Below are 24906 nucleotides of genomic sequence, written 5' to 3'. Positions count from 1 at the left end.
AACCCACAGCAGCCCAGCATTGTCTATAGGTACCTTTCTGGTACCTCCCATTATTTCAGCTAAATGGCTTGGAAAATGGGTGATTTTCATTTAAGTACAACAATATGGCACCTATTTATAAAAATGTGTGAACTCATATCCGTGTTTTTCAAGTTGCTATTTTCAAGATTTGTCAATCAAAAAGAATGACAATGCAAATGAAAAAGTTAGGCAAATATGGTGGAAAAAAACAACAAGAAAAAAATATTTCCATGATTGATTTTCAAAAGAAATACTTTGTTTCAGAAATTAATCTGCCTCCCTGTGTTTTTTGTGATATAATGGTATATATGGATATGGTAGTGTAACACTTGAATTGCTAAAACATGATGTGTTACCATAAAAATTAGACCCAACTGGTAAATCGTAACACATACCTGTGTGCCTTCCCCAGTAAGAGGTAATTGCCACATTCAGGTATATATTGTCAGAATTAAATGAATATGACTACCCTATTGGAGGTCCATAGATGGAGCTAATGCTGAGCAGTAGAACAATGGTTTATTAACTCATAGTTATTCATAGCCTTTGCATGAGAGATCTCAACACAAATTTATCCCGTCACACACACACACAAAAGAAGGCTAATTCTCGCTTATCTACATTCTCCTTTGTGGTTTGGGTGGTTTTGAGATTCAGACTTGTGACATGAATATTATCAGTGGAAAGAAATTTGCTACTTATTGCTTTCCCACACATCCAGTTGTTCTATGAGCATGAAACATTAATACACACACTTAGCTATTAGCATAACAATATTCTATAAATATTCTAGAAAATAAAATCTGTTACAATATTGTTGTCAGAATTTCTGAAGATAAGGTTTTAAACCCCGTGGCTTTTTATTATTCTTGATTAATGAGGGGCCACGTCTGGCTATTTTGCAAGACACATGACCACTGCATTTGGGGCTTTCAGGAAGTTTTTAATTCATTATAACCAGTCACTTGAAGTAGATCTCTCACCTAATATTAATGAGGTTTATATAGGCACCCCTTTAATCTATGAAGAATATGCCTCTTAGTAAAGCACTGGTTGGCCCTTATTCAGAATGTACAACAAAGTACATTATGATACAATCTAGTGACAATCGACAAAAGGCAAACTATTTTAATAAGAGAAGTGGAGGTTTTCAGTGAGAAAGATAGATTATGCAAGTGACACTTAGGCAGTATATTGGTGCTGCTAGTCTAAGGCTGTGGCCTTACAACGTATAAAAAGGGTTTTTAGGGAAGGCTGTGTCCTGAAGTATAATTGTCATTAGTGGCACTCACTTATTGCTGGACCCCCCTTTAGGGAGGGAAAAACAGTAGTTCTGTCAGGGGCCTGGGCAAAACAGGAGCACAGACTTCCGCAAATCATTGGTTCTTCTTGCAAAAGGGTTGGGTAATGGACAGGTTGAAGCTGGCGTATGGGCAGATTGGGGTAGGGTTGGGCAACTCGGCAGTGGGGCCATGCAGGTGCATTGTGACCCACCATTCACCAAGTCACCAGAGATTTACCTCAGCAAGCATGCAAAGAGAGTAAGTCATGGTGGGTGACCAAGCTGACTACACATGGACAGACAGTGGACAAATGGATGAATAAGCTATCCTGCCTCATCCAAGCAACTGGATCTATAGTGGCCAGTTTGGCTTTGCATATGTGTACCTTGTAATATGCTTGTCTGCCTGTGTTTGTAGCTCTAGTTGCTTGAGTCACCTATAGCAGCCAATCAGCAGACACCATTTACGGTGACCTTATAAAAACAAACATTTGGCTGGGTTACTACAAATAGGCAAACTTTGGCATTCCCTTTTGCCCATTGCCCTTTTTAAAAAAAAAAAAATTAAAAGATATATGTTATACACCTATGTTAGTTAATTTGTCTATTTCTATAAATGTTTCATTTATACACAGACCCCTGCATGCCGCCAGACTCCCAAAACCCAAATGCAGAACTGAGGGTCAGGGATAGACCGACAGACAGAAGGAGGAAGTTCTTAATTTGTTTTTCCCAGCCCATTGACACCACAAGCATCTCCATAATTCCCTGGTTATATTGCCTTTAGTGTCACTGTTTCTTTCTGATTCATTATAAGCATCCGCTTGTATCTCATTTCCTCTTTCCATTGTTTTCATCTTTTCTGTTTTAACTCTATACTGTTTCTCACAGGTGCTTCCTTTCTTGGTTTTGTTTAATGCCATTGGAGAGGAACAGAAAGGTATATTTTGATAGTTTGTACCCTGTATCTGAGTTCTCTCATTACTTCCCACACTCCAAAAACATACAGGCAGGTTAGTTGGCTCCTGATAAAACTGATACTTATGTGTAAATTAGGTATGCAGTGAATCCACTATTTTCAGATAAAGCCAAACCCCGAATCCTTCATAAAAGATTTGGCCAAATATCGAACCAAATCCTAATGTGCATATGTGTTTATGTGACAAAAAGTCATGTGATTTTAACGAATCTGATTCGGCTGAATCCTGCTGAAAAAGGCTGAATCTTGGCCAAATCCTGTATTTAGTGCATCCCTAGTGTAAATATGATAAAGGGACTTAAGATTGTAAGCTCTACTGGGACAGGGACTGATGTGAATAATATAATTTCTATAAAGTGCCTCTATGTCGCCTCTATATAAATAATGAATAAGAAGAATTTTGCTCCTGTAAGCCAAATGCTTCTTCTGTATATCAATGCTGGTTGGACTTAGGTAAAGGGAAGGAAAACCTGCTGTTGTTTAGACATTGTTGAAAAAGCAATATAATTGGGATTTCACTGTATGATGTGAGTGAAAGACAGGTCAGCCTGGATCATTTAGTCCCTCATGTAGTGCCAATCACTGTCAGTTTAATAAAGCTGACACTTGGGTACACAAAATCTATTTTTTCACATTGGTAAGTATTTTAATAGATGTCTTATGTCCAGGGATGCTATACGAAGAAAAATAAATATAGGCACCCATTTAATGAAATAGCTGCAGCTTATTAAGATTTTAGAAATACCAGTATCATTTTCAAGCACAAATTCCCAAAACTTGTTGCAGTAAATTAGTAAATGTCATTTTGTGTTTTATGCCTATACTATTTTTTAGTTCAAAGAAGGCTGCACAATAAAAATGCATTGCATTATTGCTCCCCATAGATCTGCTACGGTCCCTGCTTGTGTTTCAGATGAGGGGTGGGCCAATCGCAGCCCTGCTGTCACACAAGGAGACACAGGTGTCAGTTCCCTATCAAGTCAGCCTAGCTGTTGATTGGTTCCTACCCTACTGTGTGCTGGCCTCACGGATGAGTCTGGGAAAGGAGGCAGCAGGAAGCAGAACAAATGGGCGGGAATAGCAGGGTTTTTGAAAACATTTTCAATAAATCAGCCCAAACATAACTTTTCTTAGCACATTCCTTTTATATTTAGAGGAGTATAATGCACTGGCACATTCTTTTAAGTCTTTAACTTAACAGACAGCAATATCTGCCAATCCTAGGACCCCACACCTTCTGTAAGTAACTTAAAATCTTTCTGTCTGGCTGTTAGGGGCAAGAGGGGCACTGCCAAGGACTTTGAGCTGCTTCTTTGTCATAATCAGGCAAAAATTAAGGGCATGGAAGCAAGTGGGATAGCCACAGTAGTGTTAAACAACTAACTTAAAGTAGGGGGCTAATCATAGGAAGATGAAAGAGCGAGAAGGTCAAAAGCAATATTATTATTATTATTAACATTTATTTATAAAACGCCAACATATTCCACAGCACTGGTATGTGCACAGGGATGGCAGACAGGTGGATATTAAGTGGCAGGGTTGGTATAACTATGAACAGGAGAAGCAGGAAGGTCAGTGGTATGGAACATAAAAATACATACAGCTAATAAAAGCCTGTGTCATGTATTAATGGTACTTATTCTCTACAATACAGAAACATTTCTTAATCATGTGGGTCCAGATACAGCATTGTTCACAAGCTGAGATATGCTATGTCCATAATTATTAGGAGCAAGTGAAGTTTACAACAGAAAATGTGATATTGGCACCCACAGTTAATTACATTAGAACTTTATAGTGCAATGGGGACAGGTTGAACATTTGTATTTTTAAAGCTTAATCGTTTAATTAAATTGTCATAATAATTCACAGTTGTAATTAAATTATTTTGAGACACAGAAAGAAAAATGTCGCCTGGATTTCCCTTTCTTAGCAGGGGACATTTCTTGAAAATAATGTTGCCTGTCCTTCCAATAGAGATGGGTACAGTGGGTGAATTTTGGTCAATGTTTAATGGTTGCACAAATATCTGACAGAACAATTCAAGGATCACCGATTTGCCACTAAGCATTGCCAGCCATTGCTCAGCACTACAGAGCATCCGGGTGGACTTGGTTACCCTCTTATAGGCACTTGGAATGGGGGTATATATTTCCTTATGAAAGATCTGACACTTGTGTTCTTAATTTCCCCTAGAGTGTCAGTGGATGGGATTTTTAATGCCCGTGGGTTGTTTGACCCAGCAGTATTAATTTGTATTAGTGACATGTGGGTTGATCAGCAACCTGCGGGACCCGTGGGTCAGGTGGATTAGGGTTGAAATTTAAGCGACCATTGCAGGTTTGGGTTGGGTGCAGTTTAGACTGGGGAAGCACCCTCTTCCTCTGCTCCTGCAAAAGTAGCATATAGAGAGAAAATATGTGGGTTAGGGTCGGGTCTGGGTTTTTCCTGACCCACATGTCACAAATCTGTACGGGAATGATTGCACGAAATGTAAATTATGAGGCTTATTCACTCTGATTAGTTATTTATGATAGACCTGCTTGTAGAGACAACTGCCAGGGACTGATTTTGGACCCCTCATTTATTTCATTTAGGGTCTTTCTGCTTTATGGTAGTTTCTTAATAATCAAAAGGTCTTCTTGCATTAATGTACCTGCAAATATGAGAGATGACTGATCACCTTTTCAAAGGTGCATTTTGTTTTATAATCATACATTTTAGCATTGCTATTTCTTTAAGCAAATGCTAGTTTTTAGATTTTGGGAGCAAGCAAAAGGAGACTTTGATTCTGATGCAGAGAAGAAGCTTTGAACTGGAAGACAGGGTTATTTGATGGCTGGCTGGTTCCTTTGAAAAAATGTGCAAAAAGAATAGATCTGTAACCTTGCAGTGACAAGTACAAATTTATTTTGTCTGCAATCAGGCTAATGCATGGGTTTCTGGCTATATTAATATTTCATCAAATTTTCATACAAGCGCCTTAGTGGAGAGCGTCTAGATAAGGTCATGGGTAATCTGGTTAAACACTACCTTGCTGTGCAGTCATGTATCTGGGCAGGAAGTACAATTCTTCATTTTGGTCCTACATTCCTTCTATAAAGGATTTGAAGGGAGGAAGGGATCACCATCCCTTATAAAAAATAATTTAAATGTTAATTTGACCCAATAGGATTGTTTTGTCAGCAATAAGCATTACATATATCTAAGTTGGCATCAAGTTTGTACAGTTTTATTATTACAGAGAAAAAGGAAATCATTTTTAAAATTTTAATTTATTTGATTATAATGGGAGATGGCTTTCCCATAGTTTGGAGCGTCCGAATAATGGGTTTTCAGATAATGAGTACCTATATAGCGCTTTTCTCCTGTGGGACTCAGAGCACTTTACAGCAAGCAAGGCAGCTGTTATAGGCACACTAAGTAAGCTGGGACACCAGAGGCCTCATTTGCGAAACAATGCAGTGTGCAAACAAAAAAAATGGTCACAAACTGCACTTTGCACACTGTGTAAGGCTGTTGCAAATAGCTGCAGGCTCTCTTGCTACATTTCAAAGCTGTGAGAATTGCTGCATGGCCTTTGTATCCAACACTGACTGCGTTAGTGCAGGATCCAATAGAGACAGAAGGGAGGAGGCAAATAGGTGTTCTGTCACTTGCCCCCAACTTGCACATCATTTGCACATGCAATCAGGAGGTGCAACTCACATTGGAGCCCTGTCCTTACCGTCTGTCCAAAAGCAGTCAAAAGGCACATGGCCAAGCTGCACCTCCTTATGTGCTCTCTACACCAAGTAACCAATTTTTTTTATCCAACGTCAGTGTAGAGACCAGTGATCCCAGGGTCCTAAGTGTCCTGTAAGTAAGCACTAAGGGGTGCACTGGGCAAGGTAAATGACCTCTCGGCCACATGGAGTTGCCAAAAGGCAATTGATCCAGGGTCTCAAGCATAAAGTCCCACATTAAAGGCTAAAATGTTTTGTCCTCAGAAGTAATAGAGCAAGATGTTTTAACTCAGCTTCATTCAAGACTTTGTGGGCCTAGGAGGCCATGGTTTAAGTTTTTTAGCATTTACCACTTACAAAAGTGTGCCTTTATGCACTTCTTTATATCTGTGCTGTGCCAATTTTGCCTGCTCTGTAGGTGCTGTGTGCTCTGGCATAAAGGAACGCTATATTTCACACATGCCAATAAGTACACGTTTCACTCCTTTAGTAAGTAAGTTCTAGTCTCCCCAGTTCTGTTGCAAATTTTTATGGTAATATATATTTTTCTTGGAGTCTAAGGGGGACATTTACTAATTCAGGAACGTCCGAAAAGCGCCCGAATGCGTTTTTTTCATTATGATCGGTATTTTTGCGATTTTTTTTTCCCGACTTTTCCCGACTATTTCGTCGCCGTCGCAAAATAATTGTACTGTTGCACCGAGTATGAACGTTTCGGATTCATTCAAGCTTCAGTATCGTGACTTTCCTTGGGCCAGGTTGGAGCTGCAGAGTGCCATTGAGCCCTATGGGAGGCTTTCCTTGGGCCAGGTTGGAGCTGCAGAGTGCCATTGAGCCCTATGGGAGACTTTCCTTGGGCCGGGTTGGAGCTGCAGAGTGCCATTGAGCCCTATGGGAGACTTTCCTTGGGCCAGGTTGGAGCTGCAGAGTGCCATTGAGTCCTATGGGAGGCTTCCAAAATCATGCACAGAAGGATCAAAGTCGGAAAGGTTTGCCCGCCGTTTACGAGCGCTCATTACGAAAAAGTCGCGACAATTCGAGAAAAAGACATAACAGCGACGAAAAATTCGCAAAAATACGAAAAAGTCGCAAAATGTTAGTTTCCAATCCGTTTTTTTCCCATTCGGGATTCGGATTCGTGGATTGTTAAATCTCCTCCAAATAGTGCCCTCAATTCCCCTTCTGCATATTATTTGTTTACTGATGAAGTACAAGCACCAGTAAGACGGATACAAACAATATATTTCTAGAAAACAACAGCAGTACTCATTAATTCTCTGATTACTGGTACAAGCCCTATGGCATCAATAATCAAATGAGCTTTAATTAAAGTTACTAACCGAAGAAAATAATGCTATATTTCACATAACCATTAGTACTGGAACCTTAACTCCCAAGAGTATCTCATTTTTTCCACTTTAAGAAATGGAGTGGAGAGAGCGAGAAAGTATGTATGAAGGTCCAATGAATATTACTAGGATTTACTGGGAATTTATTTTATTCTTTACATTACACGGTCCAATGAACCCGCATTTACAGTAGATGTAAACTGCTGAACGCTACTGAAATACAGTGTGATCTTTAAAAGAGCAAACTAAAACTAATTAGATTGGGCTATATTTGTAATGACCCTGGGTCCATAAACAGAATTAGCTTTAGGGTACCGGCACATAGGGCTGTTTTGGGAGGCATTTGTAAGTAGTCCAGGATTTTGTGCCACCAATACTCCTTCCATAGACTTATGTTGAAATCTTGTGAGCTCACTTGTCAAGAGATAGCGGCTTGGAAACAGGCCCCTAACTCATTTATTTTTATATTACCATTTTCAGTTTATCTAAAAAATTCCTAAAATAATTTTTTAAAAAGGGACAGTTTCATGATTTTTTGAATTATGTATATGTTGCATAACATCTGAAACTTTGTTCTCCATTGTGGCCTAAATTACCAAAGCAACCTGCCAGTCTTCCGAATATAATAAGCTACTTAATGACTGTTTTATTCACACTATCTGAACTCATCTGCAACTGAAGCAGAATCCCAAAAGTACAGAAATCCTACACTTGTCACAGAGAACATGCGACTTATTAATCTGCCAGTCAGTCCTTACTAACCTGCTCATGCGGGATACACAGTCTTAGTGGCTGGGAATCCATTATCTGAGAGAAGTTCATTCTAAAGCCTTCAGAAAGGAACAAGGTAGATAAAGTGTTATTTTTAGTCTGGATGTCATATTCAAGATGATTTATACAGAGAAATAGATCCTGTGTAATACTCCTTATATTCTTATTGGCCTTGCTTGTTATCCTTCTGAAACCTTAGGACTAGGCTTAGAGTACTTCTATAATTTAGCGGCTCTGGTAGTTGATGAGACATAGGGGCCGATTCACTAAAGGTCGATAACGCTTATTGCATGCTTTTTTGCGTTAAAAAGCATGCGATAATTAAGTCCCGATTCATCAAAGTCATTTTGCATGCGTTAAAACATATATCGCATGCACAAAAAAACGCACTATGGCAATGCATTATTTACCCGCATTGCGTTAATTCGTGCATAGATATAATACTAACGCATGATTCACAAACACATATGAAGCGTTAAATGCGCTAAATATCGCATTAGTCTGTGCGAATATTAACACCTACTTGGGGCAGGCGATACTTAAAGAAAATTGTGGTTCGCTTTTGGCAACACAACATGGACTTTGCAGTGGGATTTTTTCAAGTATGTGTTGGCCCTAGAGTGATGCAGCCTCCAGTTTTCAGGGAAATGGTAATTATCAGAACAGTAGTTTTCCGAAAGTAATGGTTACGTGCGTAAAATTGCTCGCTAATATAGCACGTGGTGAAATATATTGCACGCAGCATGAAATAACGCACGCAGCGGAAAATAGTGCAAGAAAAAGGCTCATGATGAGTTAAACAACGCAAATAATATTGCGTCTTAATTATGACGCCTGTCCTTTTAGTGAATCGATCGTTAAGTCGCAAAAAATAAGAAGCGATAACATTTTTACCACATGCTATAAATAGCGCTCGTTTTATTGACCTTTAGTGAATCGGCCCCATAGTCTTGTTGTTTTCTGTATTGTCCTGGGTTGTCCAAAGTTCAGTTTTCCAGCAAATTCTAATCTAGTCCTTACAGGTTACTGTGGACAAAGTTCTGCCATAGCTCAACTACCTCTTTTGGACATCTATGTCTTAAGTTGTATGCCATGATTTGGTAAGCGTAGGTGTGTCTTACCTGGTTTTAAACCCATTCGATTACTTTTTTTCTGTGCTTGACTGTGTGTAGCCATTCCAAGCTGTAGCCAATAAAAGCACAGCAATTTTCAGAGCCAACCTTTGCATAAAGTAGAAAGACAGGGTGACATGGGCTATAAAATCAGACGTGTCAGTGTGCTGTTATAAGAATAACTGGTCCTAGAATCCTGAGCTATAGTAGCTACAAAGCTCTTAGGGGTGGTTCACATTTAAATTAACTTTTACTGTGTTTTAGGATGGACATTTCTCAGCAACTTTTCAACTGGGCTTCATTTATTATTATTTTTTTTTTTATATAATTTCTGAATTATTTGCTTTCCTCTTTTGACTCTTTCCTGGTTTCAGAAGGGGGTCACTGGCCCCAGCAGGCAAGCAAAAAACTATTCCTCTTCGAGGATACAATTTGATTGTTAGTGTTACTCTTTATTACTTATTATTACTTTATTAATTTGCTAATATTATTCATATTCCAGTTTCTCATTCAAACCACTGCCTGTTGCTAGGGTAGTTTGGACCCTAGCAACCATATAGCTGCTAAAACTCCAAACTGGAGAGTTGCTGAATATAAAGCAAAATAATTCTAGAACCAAAACAAGTAATAAAACCTGAAGACCAGTTGCAAATTGTTTCTGAATAGCTCTCTATACAACATACTAAAAGTTAAAGGTGAACAACCACTGTAATGGGGTCGTATTGTCTGATATGACAGTATATACTTTTTTTACAGATGTGTTATTGGCATATTAGAGTGATGAATGGCAGGTAGTGGGTATTTTGTGCACATGCACAAATATATGTAATACACATTAACATTTAAATAAAGTTTACTTTTACCACTTATAAAAATGATTTGCTGTATAATAACGGTATGGAATCCATTATCTGGAAAACCATTATGCAGAAAGCTCTGAATTACTGGAAGGTCATCTTCCTTAGACTCCATTTTAATTAAATTCTTTAATATTTGGTTTCCTTTTTCTCTGTAATAATAAAACATTACTTTGTACTTTGTACCCAAATAAGAAATCATCCTTATTGGATGCAAAACAATTCCTATTTGATTTTTTAATGTTTAAATGCTTTCTTAGCACACTTAAGGTATGGAGATCCAGAAAACTGTAGGTCCCAAGCATTCTGGGAAAACAGGTCCCATACCTGTAATAGGTTTAATTGTTTCCTACAGGGCTCAGTAGGAATGCATGAAACCTACCAATACACAACTTCTGTACTATAAGTACCGTAAGTACAGTAGAACCCCAGCTTTTACATTTTCCTGGAATTGGTGCAGTTTTCACATTCAGGCAAGCTGTATCTTTTTTTTCCTGGATTTAACGTTTTCATGGAATTTACACCCCTTGGAAACATAAGATCAGGGTTAACTGTATCTTTTTAAAGGTCTGTAGACAACGTATGATGTTTTGAAGTTAATGAGGCTCCTTGTATCCTTTAGCTCATAGGCCTTGTGATCCTGTGTATTGGCATTTATGCTGAGAGTGAAAGACAGAAACACCGAACCCTAGAGGGCATCTTCCTGGCACCGGCTGTCATCTTGCTTCTGCTTGGCATCATAATGTTTGCGGTCTCCTTTATCGGAATGGTTGGATCCCTTCGAGACAACATACTGCTGGTAAAATTAGTAAGTGTTTGCAATAAGAGTTCTGTTCTCAGGAGGGGAAAGGGGAAGGTGACTAAATGCAGAATCTCTGGCCGGAACATTACATTCTCATTGCAAGCTAGGAAATGGATATAAATTGAAAGGGGTACAGGTGGTTTAATTTCATATGATTGATAAAAGGAATTGGGGGCATACTGGCCATGAAATACAGTGGTGGAGAAACGTAATGTGTGCCAAAGTCCTATTAAAAACAATACATTTAGAGAATGATAATGTTGGAAAAGGATTTACATTACATTAAGTTTAAAAAAGTTATAGTAACCACTAGTATAGGTATGGGATCTGTTAGCCGGAAACCAATTATCCAGAAAGTTCTGAATTACGAAAAGGTCATCTCCCATAGACTCCATTATAAGCAAATAATTCAAATTTTTAAAAATGATTTCCTTTTTCGCTGTAATAATAAAACAGTACCTTGTACTTGATGCCTACTAAGATATAATTAATCCTCATTGGAGGCCAAACAATCCTATTGGGTTTAAATGATGTTTAAATAATTTTTTAGTAGACGTAAGGTATGGGGATCCAAATTATTGGAATGATCCCTTATCCAGAATGCCCTGGGTCCTGAGCATTCTGGGTCACAGGTCCCATACCTGTAACCATTTTCTATATGCAAATTTCCTGGCACACATTGGCCTGTCTTGTCTCTTACAACCATGTCTTATTATCTCATCAGTCTTAAGCTGGCCATACACGTGGCGATCTGACAATGTTTCGTGCGACCATCGGCCGCACGAAACATCGTCAGATCCGCCACACACCGTCAGGATTAGGATTTCTACCTCCTTCTGCCGATTCAGCCCTGACGGCAGATTTTGGTCAGGCACCTTCTATGGCGCCCGATCAAAATTTTCTAACCTGGCCGATCGGCGAGTCGTCCGATATCAGCAGCTTCCTGCGATATCGGTCGACTCGCCGACATGCCATACACGCACCGAATATCGTACGAAACAAGGTTTCGTACCATAGTATCGGTGCGTGTATGGCCAGCTTCACCCAGAAAAAAAAGTCAGTGGTCTGAAATCCTATTGTTCTGTTACAGTATATGCTTATTTGTACATGAGAGATGTCGACAAAAAAAATCATGTGATTCTATTATCCCTTTTACAATCCTTGTTTTTTCAGGCATTAAATTTGAAATAAGGATCACAGATTATGTCTAATCTTCTGCTATAAAGAAAATAATAAGAATCTTTTTTTTTTTTCAAGACTCACCTAACTCATCCATTTGTGTAAACTTCACATGCTGTCACAGCACTGCAGTCTATTGAATTACGCATATTCACTTACTATCATGCAAATGAGGGAGCTCTGCAATATTAATATCAGTGGCTTTTGAGTAAGGCGATATTAGTCAGCGCCACTGAATGCAGAGCAGCTAGAATCATTTCATCTTTTTCAGTATTTACCACTTTCATTTTAAATATCAAGTTTGTAATACACTTTAGTTCAAGCAAACAGATAAAAAATTCCCAGTACAAACTATTGAAGAAGCTCTGACCTCACTGTACATTGCTCAGCTTGAGAAAATGGGAGAGATTACTCGGTTAATTCGAGATAGACATACAATCCCCAAGCAGAATTTAGCTGCACACCTATTGGCCTATGTATGGTCCCCAAAACAATATCCTTGCTGGTCAGTATTGGATTGGGGCTCATTCAGATAATGCCTGGTGGAAAATCCTCATTGGTCTGTGCATTTGATCGGGCCAGGGCTGGAAAGATACTTGTGTTATCTGATCTTGACCTGGGACTGAAAGATTTTGGCAGAACTAGGGAAACACCACTCTTCTAGCAACCTCATGAGAGCAGATCTTACCAGTGATATCTTATCAGCATACCCTTATATACTTAATTGTAAATCTATTGAATAAGTGTGCTGCTTGCCACACTGGGCATTTTTTACACTTGTGGCATATAAGCTTTGACCAAATGTGTCTGTGACTTTGCACATATCTCTCGTTTCTTTGGAACCAACGTCATTGCTCATAGGTTAATTTTACATTCAGTGCTCGAATCATCTTCCTCCAGCCCTGCAAATCTATGGGATGCTTCCTGAATCTCTGTGTTGATACATGTCTGCAGTCCAGCAATAACCTGTTACCCTTCACATGTTTAGGAATTAACCAATCATGCCCATTTCTAATATTGGAAGGTCTGGTTATGGAGATGGCCTCTGTGCCCTGTGCTGAAGACACAGCAGTGTACCATGGATCAACTTCATGTGCTTTGATAATGTAGTGTTTCATGCATCCCACTTGCAGACTGTACAGCGCTGTGTACAAAAGTAGCGCTTTATAAATAAAGATATACATACATACTTTAATTATTGATTCATATTTCTGGCCAATTTATATGGAGAATTTATTATTTTTTAATTAAAAATTCATTAAGCCTTTAGAACATATGTAATAAACATGCTTTTCAACAAGCTTTACATTTTCTATATACAACATAGACTGGAAACAAAGTAAACTGTGCTGTTCCCATTGGGGTAATGACCCATAAAGTAGCTTGTGGCTCACAGGGCAGAGATGACATATTCTGTCCAGTGAACACATTCCAGTTCTCTATTATGCTTTGTAGGACCTATCCTTATTGATGGTAATTGCTTATCATTTGTATTGCTGCAATTTATTTTACCTTTAGTATTAATGGGGTCATGCTGGCAACCACAATTGTGGTACTGCAAATTTTCCTGCAGTCAGTTGCATGTAAACCCCATACTTTAAAGTTACTTGCATCAAAATGCTATCCTTGCACTTCTGTATAGTTCCTTCCTGCCTCCCATTTTGAATTAATCGCAGTTCATTGATGCAGATGAGCTACCTCCACCTCTGGACCAGGCAGAAGCTTTATGGTTCCCTTAGGGCCCTTTGTCAATGGGCGCAGTGCCTAAATATTTGGGGGCACAGGTCACTGTCACACCAAACACCAGTGTGCCGTTTTCTGACCCAAGCCACAACATTCTTTTTATTTCCTAACGTGTGAAGTCCCAGTGGCTGCTGCACCATCTCCAGCGCAGGGATCCCTCCACAACACATATCAGGAAATTACCAAGCGGCGGAGTCTGCTGATACAATCACTGGCACTGATTAACTGAGCACTATCAATTATTCATGGGCTAACCTTGCCTTCCTCCAGCAGCGTTCACATGAAATCTTTCCAGCCTCCAGAGTATTTACATTTTTACAGTGTTTTTCCTTGTTTTAGTCAATTTTCTTGCATTTGGGACTACAGTTAAAAAGTGGAAAATATTCCTTTGTTTAGAGAAAGTAACTATTTAATAAAAAATAAAGAGCTTAAAGTAAAGGAAGTGTAGTTTCTCGTGGCAGATAAAGGCTAACAAAACTAACTGTTTTCATTACTTTCTTCTATCTGATTTTTAATTGTTTTTCCTCATACGAGAAATGTAAAATTGGTTAATAGCAAAACACAGACAAACGACTGGAGTGTTGGCAATATAAGCATAATCAGTATAATGCATATTTAGCTTTTTGGATTGCATAGACATTTGTGTAGGGGCGGCCATGTAGCTTGGTTGATTAATTCACCATCTAGGGCTCCATACAGGGCAAAATTGCTCATTCAAGAGCACTTGCAACTCTGCACCTTGTGCCAGAAGTGAGGGGGCGACTGTAGGGAAGGAGGAGGGTGAACCTAAGTGCCTCCCATCCAACCATCATAAACACAGCAATGGCAAATTCAGGTAGCACTGTATTCATAGTGGGAATGCAGGTCTTGGTGCTCATACTTGTGGATTTCAGCATCAAAACACACAAGTATGCATTTCAGCATGGAAATCTCCTCTGGGTGATTGCACACAGGCCAATGCAAGGGTTCTGAGAGGTTCATGCCAACATAGGGACTGATTCTTATCCTGCCTTAGGCCCAGAATCAGCCCCATGTGGCATTAGCCTAAAGACAATAGGAGAGAGGGGGACTGACTTACTAACAAGGGCAATCAGCTGTTTTATTAGACTAATACAGAGAAAATGAAAGCATAGATTAGATTTAATGCTATAAACATTTGCACAGTTCTAATTTAGCTCCTCTGTTAATAAATGACTGACAGAATGGTCAGGTGACCAAAGATGAAAACAAATTAAGAATGTGGAATATAAAAAATAGGATATAAGGTGGTATAAAAAGCATAAGGGACTAAAGTTAAAAAAAAAAAAAAATATGCACAAAATCACCCACAATGCCAGTGCCTTTAGTCATTGTTTTAATTGTGTCTAAGGACCCGTAAGTGGGGTTGGACTTCTGTATAAAGAGGGTCTGCTGCTTTTCGAGGCTGCAGCATGTTGCAATTCATATCTATTCATATTGATTTATTACAGTAATCCAACATGGACTGTGCACTTTCAGGCCAACCCCCCCTTGACTTTGCTTCACGTGGCCGAGCAAAGGCAGAAGCTGTACTTGTCCATGCAGGTTTACTGAGGTGCATAAGGGAGCAAATCCACTTCTCCCAGCCTCAAAAAAACAAATGCTTTATGTGCCCCCAGCCTAAGTACAAATGGACTATGAATTTTTTATAAGTTTGCACAACTATGTGGGAAACTCAAGATAATGCATAAAATTGTGCTCTATATTGTTATATATCTGAGTTTTATTGTGGCTGCACTAGGGCCACCCAGGAATTCATTATGTGGGTAACATAGGCCTGCAGTTTTAGTGGGCACAGGAACATCTCCAAGAAATCCCATTTACATAGGCTTATCCTATAGACCAAAGCTCACCCTCTGGGTTTTAAAAGCCGGAGCCAGGATTACAGCTGATCAGATTCTAACTACAGACCGTTATCACCATTCTTATCAGTATAGTGCCTGGCTTCTGCTTTAAAACCCCAGTGTGTGAGCTTTAGCCTATAGGAAAAATCCATGTAAATGGGACTTTCTTGGAGCTCTTTGCAATTAGTTCCCAGAATTCCTTGTATTTATTTGCATACATATGAGGCGATCTCCTCATCCTTTGTGATTTATTTGTGGGTCCACACCCCTGAACTACCCAACCCCTCCCTGATCTGCCTTAACCCTGCCCCTTTAGCAAAAGCCACACCTCTTTCAGGACAGTCCAGATGCCCTTGGACTGGGCCCCTGACAGAATTCATCTCTGCCCCCTCCTCCATTGGGGAGCCCCAGTGGCCGACTGAAATTTATTATACATCATAGTACAATGCCTTACAGGAACAATATAACCTCAGATTTTCCTGAAGAATTATGCATAATAGCAGGATACCTGTGCTGGAGTATATTTATCCCATCTCTCCAAAGGCTGTTAGAAAACCTATAGGGGGTGCCACTTATGGTTCCATTTGACTGACCGTTTCCCCAGTGATGTAATTTCACACCCCTTGACTACTGTGCCACTCCTCTTTCTACCTTCTTTTAACGGTTTAGAATGCAGTAAGGAAGCTTGAGAATAACCACACAGAAAAACAATGGCTGCTTAGGTTTGGCTAAAACTGCAAGCTGAGCATTGGACCTTCATAGGGAATCAAAAGTCATAGGGAGTCACAGGGAAGCAAAAGTGAAATAATTGCACATTAGCTTATTATTTTAACTTCAAAAACACAGGGTAAGGAAAATAGTTCTAATGGCTCACTTACAACTGTGACGAGTTGTCGTGCAAACGTGGATGCAGACGTTGTTCAAATTGACAGCATTCATTAAAAGGTACTTGGGTCTAAAGCTGCTTGTTGTACTTCTGCATAGTTGTGCTTGGCACCACAGTGTGAATGGTCCTCAAGTGCCTTTTGAGGATGGAGATCCCTGGAGCTACTGCCTCGAAGGTGTTGGCAGCTCCAGGGTTTCCATAGTGGCCATCAGGGTAGGGGCACAAAAGTGAAGGCACAATTGTACACATTTTGACACAATTGCATCTACCATTATGACCACAACATGGAATTATGGCAAAATCGCTGCCTTATGGGTAAAAGCCATGACAACTTACGTCTGAAATTGCACTTGCACTTGTAAATGACCCTTTAAATAGTTTGTTCCAGAATACCATAGCAAATAAAAAGCATGTAGCATTTACTGGTCTGCTGCTTGACAGCAAACATCTGATTGGTTGCTTAGGGATCTGAGACCCAGTGCACATAAGCCTGTTACTAGATTTCCCTTTATATTTATTGACTTTCCTTCGGACTCCTTGGGTAGCTCTTTTAACAGCTGCCAATGAACACAGACGACAGGGTTCCATTCAGGTAGTGCAAAGAGCTGTGTATCGGGATGCCAGCTCAGGGCATGGTGCAATTGCCATGCAATACACCTTATTTAATGCTCTGTGCCCCTTGCCTGAAGCTTACAGTTTGGCAGCTAAAGAGTGAAGCTAATACCTTGAAAATCTAGACCTTTGCACAAAAAAAGTGTTCATTGTGTAAACAGTTACCGTTCTCCATAACAAAATATTGTTCTTTCATCCTAACATAATGATCTAATTTATCATCTGTGGTACTGAAAAGACAAATGTAGGTTTTGCTTTCCTGCTCATTTCCTAGAAGCACAGAGGTTAATACCAGTAATGTAACTCAGTGCTCAGAGCCAGCAGGGATTTGCACGGAAAAAAAGGTTGCCATTTTTACGTGATTGGTTAATATCCCAGAGGATGAGCAGGTAGTGACAGTGTGGTAAAGCTGAGAAGTTTCCCCCTGTATTGATTTACCCCCGTGACGGCTAACTGATTGCGTTTTAATAGTCTGAAATTCCCATTTGTGCTGCCATCCTCAATACCATCGTTACAAGAAGGGCAAAGGAAATTAACAAAATCAGTATAGGAAGTAAATGTATTGCAATGCACGAATGAATAAACATGTAAATGAGTCTGGGTCTATAGCTCAAGGAAAAGTCCTTGCAGAAACAATACATCTTGTGCAAATGTACACTTGCAGAAATTAAGATATCAGTATATGCTCAGGACCTGGTGTTTTCCATAATTTGGATCTCCATACCTTAAGTCTACTAAAAAAAAATTATTTACACATTAAATAAATCCAATAGAATTGTTTTGCCTCCAGTAAGGATAAATTATATCTTAATTGGGTATCCTCAAATATAGAAAGAAGTCCTGTCGTAGCTCACAGTGTATTCAGTATGTACTCCTCAACAGGTAGCAGTCCCCGTGTTGGCTGTATACATTTCAAATTCAAGTTTAAGACACCTGGAGAGTACACATGTTCTCAGTGAAGCAGTGAAAGTTTATTGAGACATCACAGCACTACATGTTTCGGCTAACATGCACCTGAGGAAGGCTGTTAGCCGAAACATGTAGTGCTGTGATGTCTCAATAAACTTTCACTGCTTCACTGAGAACATGTGTACTCTCCAGGTGTCTTAAACTTGAATATATCTTAATTGGGATCAAGTACAAGGTACTATTGTTTTATTATTACAGAGAAAAAGGAAAATATTTTTTAAATTTGAATTATTTGATTAACATGGAGTCTAATTTGGATAACGGTTTCTAGATAATCGATCCCATGCCTATACATTTGATACAACTTCAGTAGATTTATTATTTATGCTTTATATAGTGAGGTCATATTCTGCAGCTCTTTGCAGAGATTATGTATCATCTGTATACATAAGTCCCTGACCCATGGGGTCTTCAAAGGAGAAGGAAAGTCATTTTGGCATTTTCCCCCAATAGATTTGCCACATTAGTGCCACCTAGAGCAACATATTTATTCTGCAGAAAGCAATAACATACCTGAGTAAACAGCTCTAGAAGCTTTCTCAGTTTGCCTAAGATAGCAGCTGCCATTTTGAGTAGCTTCCTGCTAAAGTTCTGGCCCTTATAGTTCAGATCACACATTCCTAAGGGAGGGGGAAGGGAGTTCTTAGCATTCTTGTGGGAGGGGTGAGCAGGAGAGAACTGAGCAGACTCTGGCCCAGGGAATTAAGGATTTGTCTGGGAGAGCAAGTCAGACACTGGCACATCATGTTTACAAAAAATGAGACAAGAAATCCTGTGTTTCTTTTGAAAGAGCGTTTCTGTGAGTGCTTATGGCTGTATTTACATGACCTTTCTGATAAAACTTACTTAGTTTTTACCTTTCCTTCTTCTTTAAGTTTCAAACCTGGCTGAAAGTTTTTGGAATGTGGGAGCAAACTGGAGAACCTGAGGAAAGCCATGCAAGTCCAGGGGGGCATACAAACTTCTTACCTTGACTGGAATTCTGCTTCACCATAATACAGATAGAGAGGTTACTTCCCAGTACTTTTCACAAGGCAGAATTAGGATTTATCGAATTTACCTTTCTTGCTTCCCTAGGCCTAAATGCTCTTCTGCACCCCCCACCAAAGCTCCTGAAAGAGAAACCAACTGAATCCTATAATATGTTATACATTAAGATTACTTAGAAATTAATTTATGATAAGATAATCCAGTCTTCACCTTAAGGGGGAAGACACACAGAGCTACTAGTAGCAGCTACTTGTCACAGCTACTAAAATAGACAATGCTGATCATGTACTGATAATTGTCTCTATGTGTGTTTTAGCTCAGGTGATTCTCAGTATTGTCTATATAGCAAGGTGTTTTCTGGAGTTTAGTAGCTGTGAAATAGTAGCTGCTACTAGTTGCTCAGTGTGTCTTCACCCTAACTGTTTGTATTTTGCTTAAATCTTTTCCCTGCTCCACAGCCAACCAATGGGGAAGGCAAATAAAACACTGCATAATGACCTTATGTGGATTCCATTGGGCTGGCTGTTCTTGCATTGGTTCACTTTCTTCAAGACAGCATTTTAGACCTGTCATTTCAGCAGTCACCCATATTTATACCCTTGGTGGGTCCAGAGAATGGTTGGGCTTATTTTATGGAGTGGTTAACATCTTTACTTGTATGTTGTATTCTTGTGTCTTTTCCACAAATGTGAACCTGACCATATAATAATATGTTGCACTACTCATTGGCTCTCCAGTCACCAGGAAGTTTGATTATGTGAACCTGTTAGCACTGATGGCCTTGGCCCAGGAAAAGCAGCTGCACCTCTTCATCACTGTCAGGCTTGCTGCCCTGCCCAGTATGGGATGTTGGGAACACTCTGAGCAAATATGACTCTGATTAATTACTGTGAAAACACTGCAGTTGAACAGAGGATGTTTATTAAGTAATATAAATGTAACCTTGTTTCTTCTAGAAATGGCACTTTTAAGCAGAAGCAGAATAAATTGGCAGTGAATGCATTGCTTGCAGAGTGTTACACAGAATTAATATCTCATTATTAATACGTTTTTATAAGCCATATGCATTTAAAAAATTCACCCGGGAGAATTAACCAATGGCAGTTTATGGCTAAAACAAATTCCTGTCTATTCACACATAATACAACAAATGGCTACCTATTATGCTAGCTACGTGAACATACTTCCCTACAGCTTTCACAACAGCTGGATGCCAGGTAAATGTTCAGACTATGCCTACAGCATTTATACCAACCAGGTGCTTTCAGTGATCCTAGGGAATCCCATTGCAGTGCAAGGATTTGTACAGTTAAGCTCCTACAGCGGAGCTAAAATTCAAAATAGGCCCCAGCATCTCAAATAGAAAAAGGCAGTGCCGGATTTCACAACTGGATGCCCAGAGGCCACCCCTGTTGAATTGAGTCATTTATCCAGAATATCAGAATGATCCAATTAGCATTACTAATACTAAATAAGTACTATATGCATCTTCCCATCAGTATGAACATAGAGGCCCTTGTTTGCTAAGAGCAAGCTTATCACCAAGTGCATAACTTTGTTTTAGGGAACAAACTTATATGTATATATACTTATATTATTCCATTAGATCTCCAAACAATGTGCATTGGAAGCGCATAAAAATAAAGAACATGTGAAATTATGGTGTAATATTTCTTAAATAAATAAAACACCCACAAGTTGAAAAATGTGACCATAAATAAATTAAATTCTAAATGTTGTCCACCAGTGCAAAATGGTGAGCTGATGCACTCACCAGATGTAAAATACAGCAAGGCAAAGTAAATCTGCAGATGCTTGATGATAGTCATAAAGCGGGCACATCTTCATTTCTTTATATTATTCCATTAGTTGGTTTCCTTTTAAAGAAAACTTGTCATATTCAGTAGCATTTGGTACATGGTTATCAGAAAGCTGCATTTGATGATTTTCAAGGTGTTTTGTGGCTCTGTATTTATAAGTCTCTATACTAACACATCTTTTCTTTTAAAAACAGTTCTTCTGGGTGCTTCTAGCCATCTTCCTTATTGAGCTCCTGCTGATAATCATTGAACTTGTGTTTGAAAATCAGGTACGTTGTTGTATCATGCTTGCTAATGGGGTAGGAAACAATCACAGTTGGGCACAGGTCTTGCATTGGGAGAAACAGTTTATACAGAAGAAGGATAGGAGTATAAGCATCTGGGGTGCAGTTAAGTTAAGCTGAATACTGAAAAGGTTGAAATATTCATAATTCATGGTGGTGTGTACATATTGTATGTATATTTACATATATGTATATAATACACAAGAGCCATGAATATCCTGTAAATTAAATCCTTATTAAGAGTGCTTATTCATCACTAATAATCGGTGCTGTAATTTTTGTCACATGACTCACTGAAACTTGTGTATTATAATAAATAATGTACCCCCTGTTGTAACCTGTATATAGTTACCCCCTGTATAGAGGGTAACCTGTGTAAAAGCACAAGGCCTTCACTGTCGTGTCTTTATGGTCATGGACAAAGCCAGATGGGCAATCTGTGGGTTCTGGCAATGCCAGAGGGGCTGCTGTAAGATGCCATAGACAGTCACTATTTATTGGGCTGGTGGGGTGCTGTTTGGGCCTCTATGTACTTAAAAATGCAAGAGGTGGTGCTACTGTTAGGAGAAAACCACACCAGCCCAGGGTAGCTGTGAGCCAGTATGTGCCAGCCCCAGAATTCCGAAATGTGGTTTTCTCCTTACAGTAGCACCGACCCAGGGTATAAGGTAAGTGAGTACATTCACTGGGGGGTGTCTAACATTTTGTTTGCATTGATCTGCTCATTTCTATGTAGCTCAAAAATGCTGTTTCTAAGAACCAAAACTGCCCTTTATAGACTTAAAAGCACCTGACAAGTACCCTTACCAGAGCTTGTTTCTACACTTGACCTCAAAGGGCCATAAAGAGTCCTGTGTGCCATTATTAACTAGACAGTAAAGTATGTAAGTAATAACTGAAACATTATTACAAACTCAGAATGGATGTATACAGAAGCAGCTCACAGGGAGCAACTGTGCAACAGAATAAATCAACTGACAGATTCAACATGGCTAGATGTCAACCTTATATCTAGTAGTTAGATTATATCTACATGTAAAGTGAAATAAAACTGTCACAGCATAAATACGGGAGAAAAAGACAAACACACAATGTTCTAATAGAGACTTTTTGTCTGTGTGAATGTTAATGACTGAACTTTGAGAACATATAAAGCACTGTTTATTCTGTCAATGTGAAATAAAAACATTATTGCCCTTTTGTGGCAGTCAGTGGAAGTTAGACCCTTCTTTGGGGGAAGTGATGTGAAGCAAAAAACCTGTTTAAGGGTGCTGATTTGCCTTAAGGTGGCACATAGCAATTCCGATCTTTCATGTGACCGTTGGTCGCACGAAAGATCGTTCCCTCCCTCCACTGCTGTTCAGGGCTGAATCGTCAGTCCAGATAGAGAAGACTGGGGCCAGTTTTACTTGTAAGTGAGTGTGTTTAACAAGCACACACATATTGCTATGTATATATACATAAATAGAGTTTAAAAAAGTTATATCTAATGTATATAGTTCGATATAACTTTTTTAAACTATATTTTTATTCCACATTGACAGAATAAACAGTGCTTTATATGTTCTCAAAGTTCAGTCATTAGCATTCACACAGACAAAAAGTCTCTATTAGAACATTGTGTGTTTGTCTCTTTCTCCCGTATTTATGCTGTGACAGTTTTATTTCACTTTACATGTAGATATAATCTAACTACTTGATATAAGGTTGACATCTAGCCATGTTGAAGCTGTCAGTTGTTTTATTCTGTTGCACAGTTGCTCCCTGTGAGCTGCTTCTGTATACATCCATTCTGAGTTTGTAATAATGTTTCTCGCTGGAATGCATGTTCTTCATTACTCGCCTGGTATCTATAGCCCAGAGGGATCTGTGCTCAGAGACAGTAACAAGTGCTGCTGACTCTTCCTCCTGAAAGTCCAATTTATGTCAAATGTGTGGGATGTTGGTATATATGAGAAACTCATTATACTGTATATGGAAATTCTATTTTCCAGAAAGCCCCAAATTATTGGAACACCATCTCCTATAAACTCCAATGTTAGAAAATAATTCAAATTTTTAAAATTGATTATAACACAGTACCTTGTACTTAATCCCAACTAAAATATAATTAATCCTTATTGGAGGCAAAACACTCCTGTTGGGTTTAATTAATGTTTAAATGATTTTTATCAGTCTTAAAATATTGTAATCCAAATTATGGAAAGATCACTCATCCAGAAAACCCTATGTAGCTGAGCATGTTTACATGGTTGGTTTCTTGTTTCCCCTATTGTTTAGCTCAGAAAATAACAAAAAACATTGATCTTTAGTGATTGAAACAATCGGCAAAACTTATGTTCAGCGCTAGTTCTATTCATTGAACTCATTTTGAACAGGGGGTAGATACGATATTCCTGTGATCTGGGATTCCATGGAAGATCTGTGAGTTTCCCCTGGTGACCATTTATCAAAAGCGTTCAGTGTTGGTGTTGGTAAATATAGGAAAATTCAGTAATAAATTGCGAATGTTGAGATTTCATATTATCAGGGTGCATTAAGATTAAAGAAAGCTGTTTATATGCAGCGGCAGCGGAGCAGATAATAATGTGGTTATACTCTTTGATTATAGCATCAGATTAAAGGCAACAGTAATGGGAGATTTATCAGTAGTGCCTGTCCAAGTAAATAATGGAGGCATTATAGGCCTTGATCATAAGCAGTAACATTATATATTACAGTAGCTGTTTGTAAGAATAGGCAATGGGAGGGTTATGGAAAAGCAGGGAAGAGGGAAGGCTTTAGTGTGAGGGTAGAGTATATGAAGTCCATGAAAAAACATCTTTGAAGATGTTAAAGCAGCTTTATACAGCTCCTCCTCCATCTGTCTGACAGCATTTTAGTCAAAAATCTGTCAGATATCAGTTAGGCAGTTTTTGGAATCCCATCAGGCAAGGACCACATTGGGTACATAGACCCGCATTAGGATACAAACAGGTCTGCCCAACTTGGCTCTGCACATAGGTTGCCAAATCAGGAAAAGACCTGCTTGCTTGGCGACCTTGCTAACAAACGGATCTATTTATTTGCGGCCAGATTAACCCTATTCATTCATGATTCATATACCCCAAGAACTGTAAATTTATTATACTTCAGCAGTGAATTTGTTCTATTGCTCCTTTTGTATAGTATATAAAATGTGGCATTTTTAGCCAAATTCATTTTTTAGGCATGTTAATGTGATTCAATCTAAGATGTCCACTGAGTGTGATGACTGGTAACATTTACTGTTTCACCTGTAAACTAATAGATAAGGTTGAGGAGACTGCCTGTAACTAAAAGTATTACACACAGTAATTTAAGGCGTGCCTGTGTCTATATTATGGCAATGTAAATAGTCAGGGCATCGATAGATGAAAGAAGATTTGGCCCAGGTAGTATACATGTATTAGGGAGCTAGCCCGCCTTAATAGTGAAAGCTGATGCTGCTGAGGATTACCAGTAACTAATATATCAAAGCTTATTGAGCTGCAGACATGACCCCTGCCACAAACCAACCTTTGTACTCCTATCAGCTTCTACCTACCCCAATGTTGCCCATTCTGGCACTACAATTAACATTACCATTAGTAACCCTCAAGTGTTCCCTGTCCCCCAGGGACACACTTAGGGCAAGCAGGTTAG

The 24906-nt window shown here is 39.1% G+C and overlaps 1 protein-coding gene across 2 annotated transcripts in view; it reads left to right on the top strand.

The window, feature by feature from the left end:
- The window catches only part of LOC101730599 (tetraspanin-15), a 66687-nt gene that overhangs the window by 12347 nt on the left and 29434 nt on the right, over positions 1-24906 (top strand). The window contains exons 2-3 of one of the 2 annotated variants that reach the window (XM_018092489.2): positions 10719-10895; positions 21154-21228. In XM_018092489.2, coding sequence (XP_017947978.1) covers positions 10719-10895; positions 21154-21228 — 252 coding nt within the window. Of the gene's footprint in view, positions 1-10718; positions 10905-21153; positions 21229-24906 lie in introns of both variants that reach the window. The other variant, XM_018092488.2, reaches the window with a different exon arrangement.

The sequence above is a fragment of the Xenopus tropicalis genome, chromosome 3 (assembly GCF_000004195.4).
Source record: "Xenopus tropicalis strain Nigerian chromosome 3, UCB_Xtro_10.0, whole genome shotgun sequence".
NCBI lineage: Eukaryota > Metazoa > Chordata > Amphibia > Anura > Pipidae > Xenopus > Xenopus tropicalis.
Note: the sequence above shows the minus strand (reverse complement) of the source record. Positions and strands in the feature narration are given on the sequence as shown.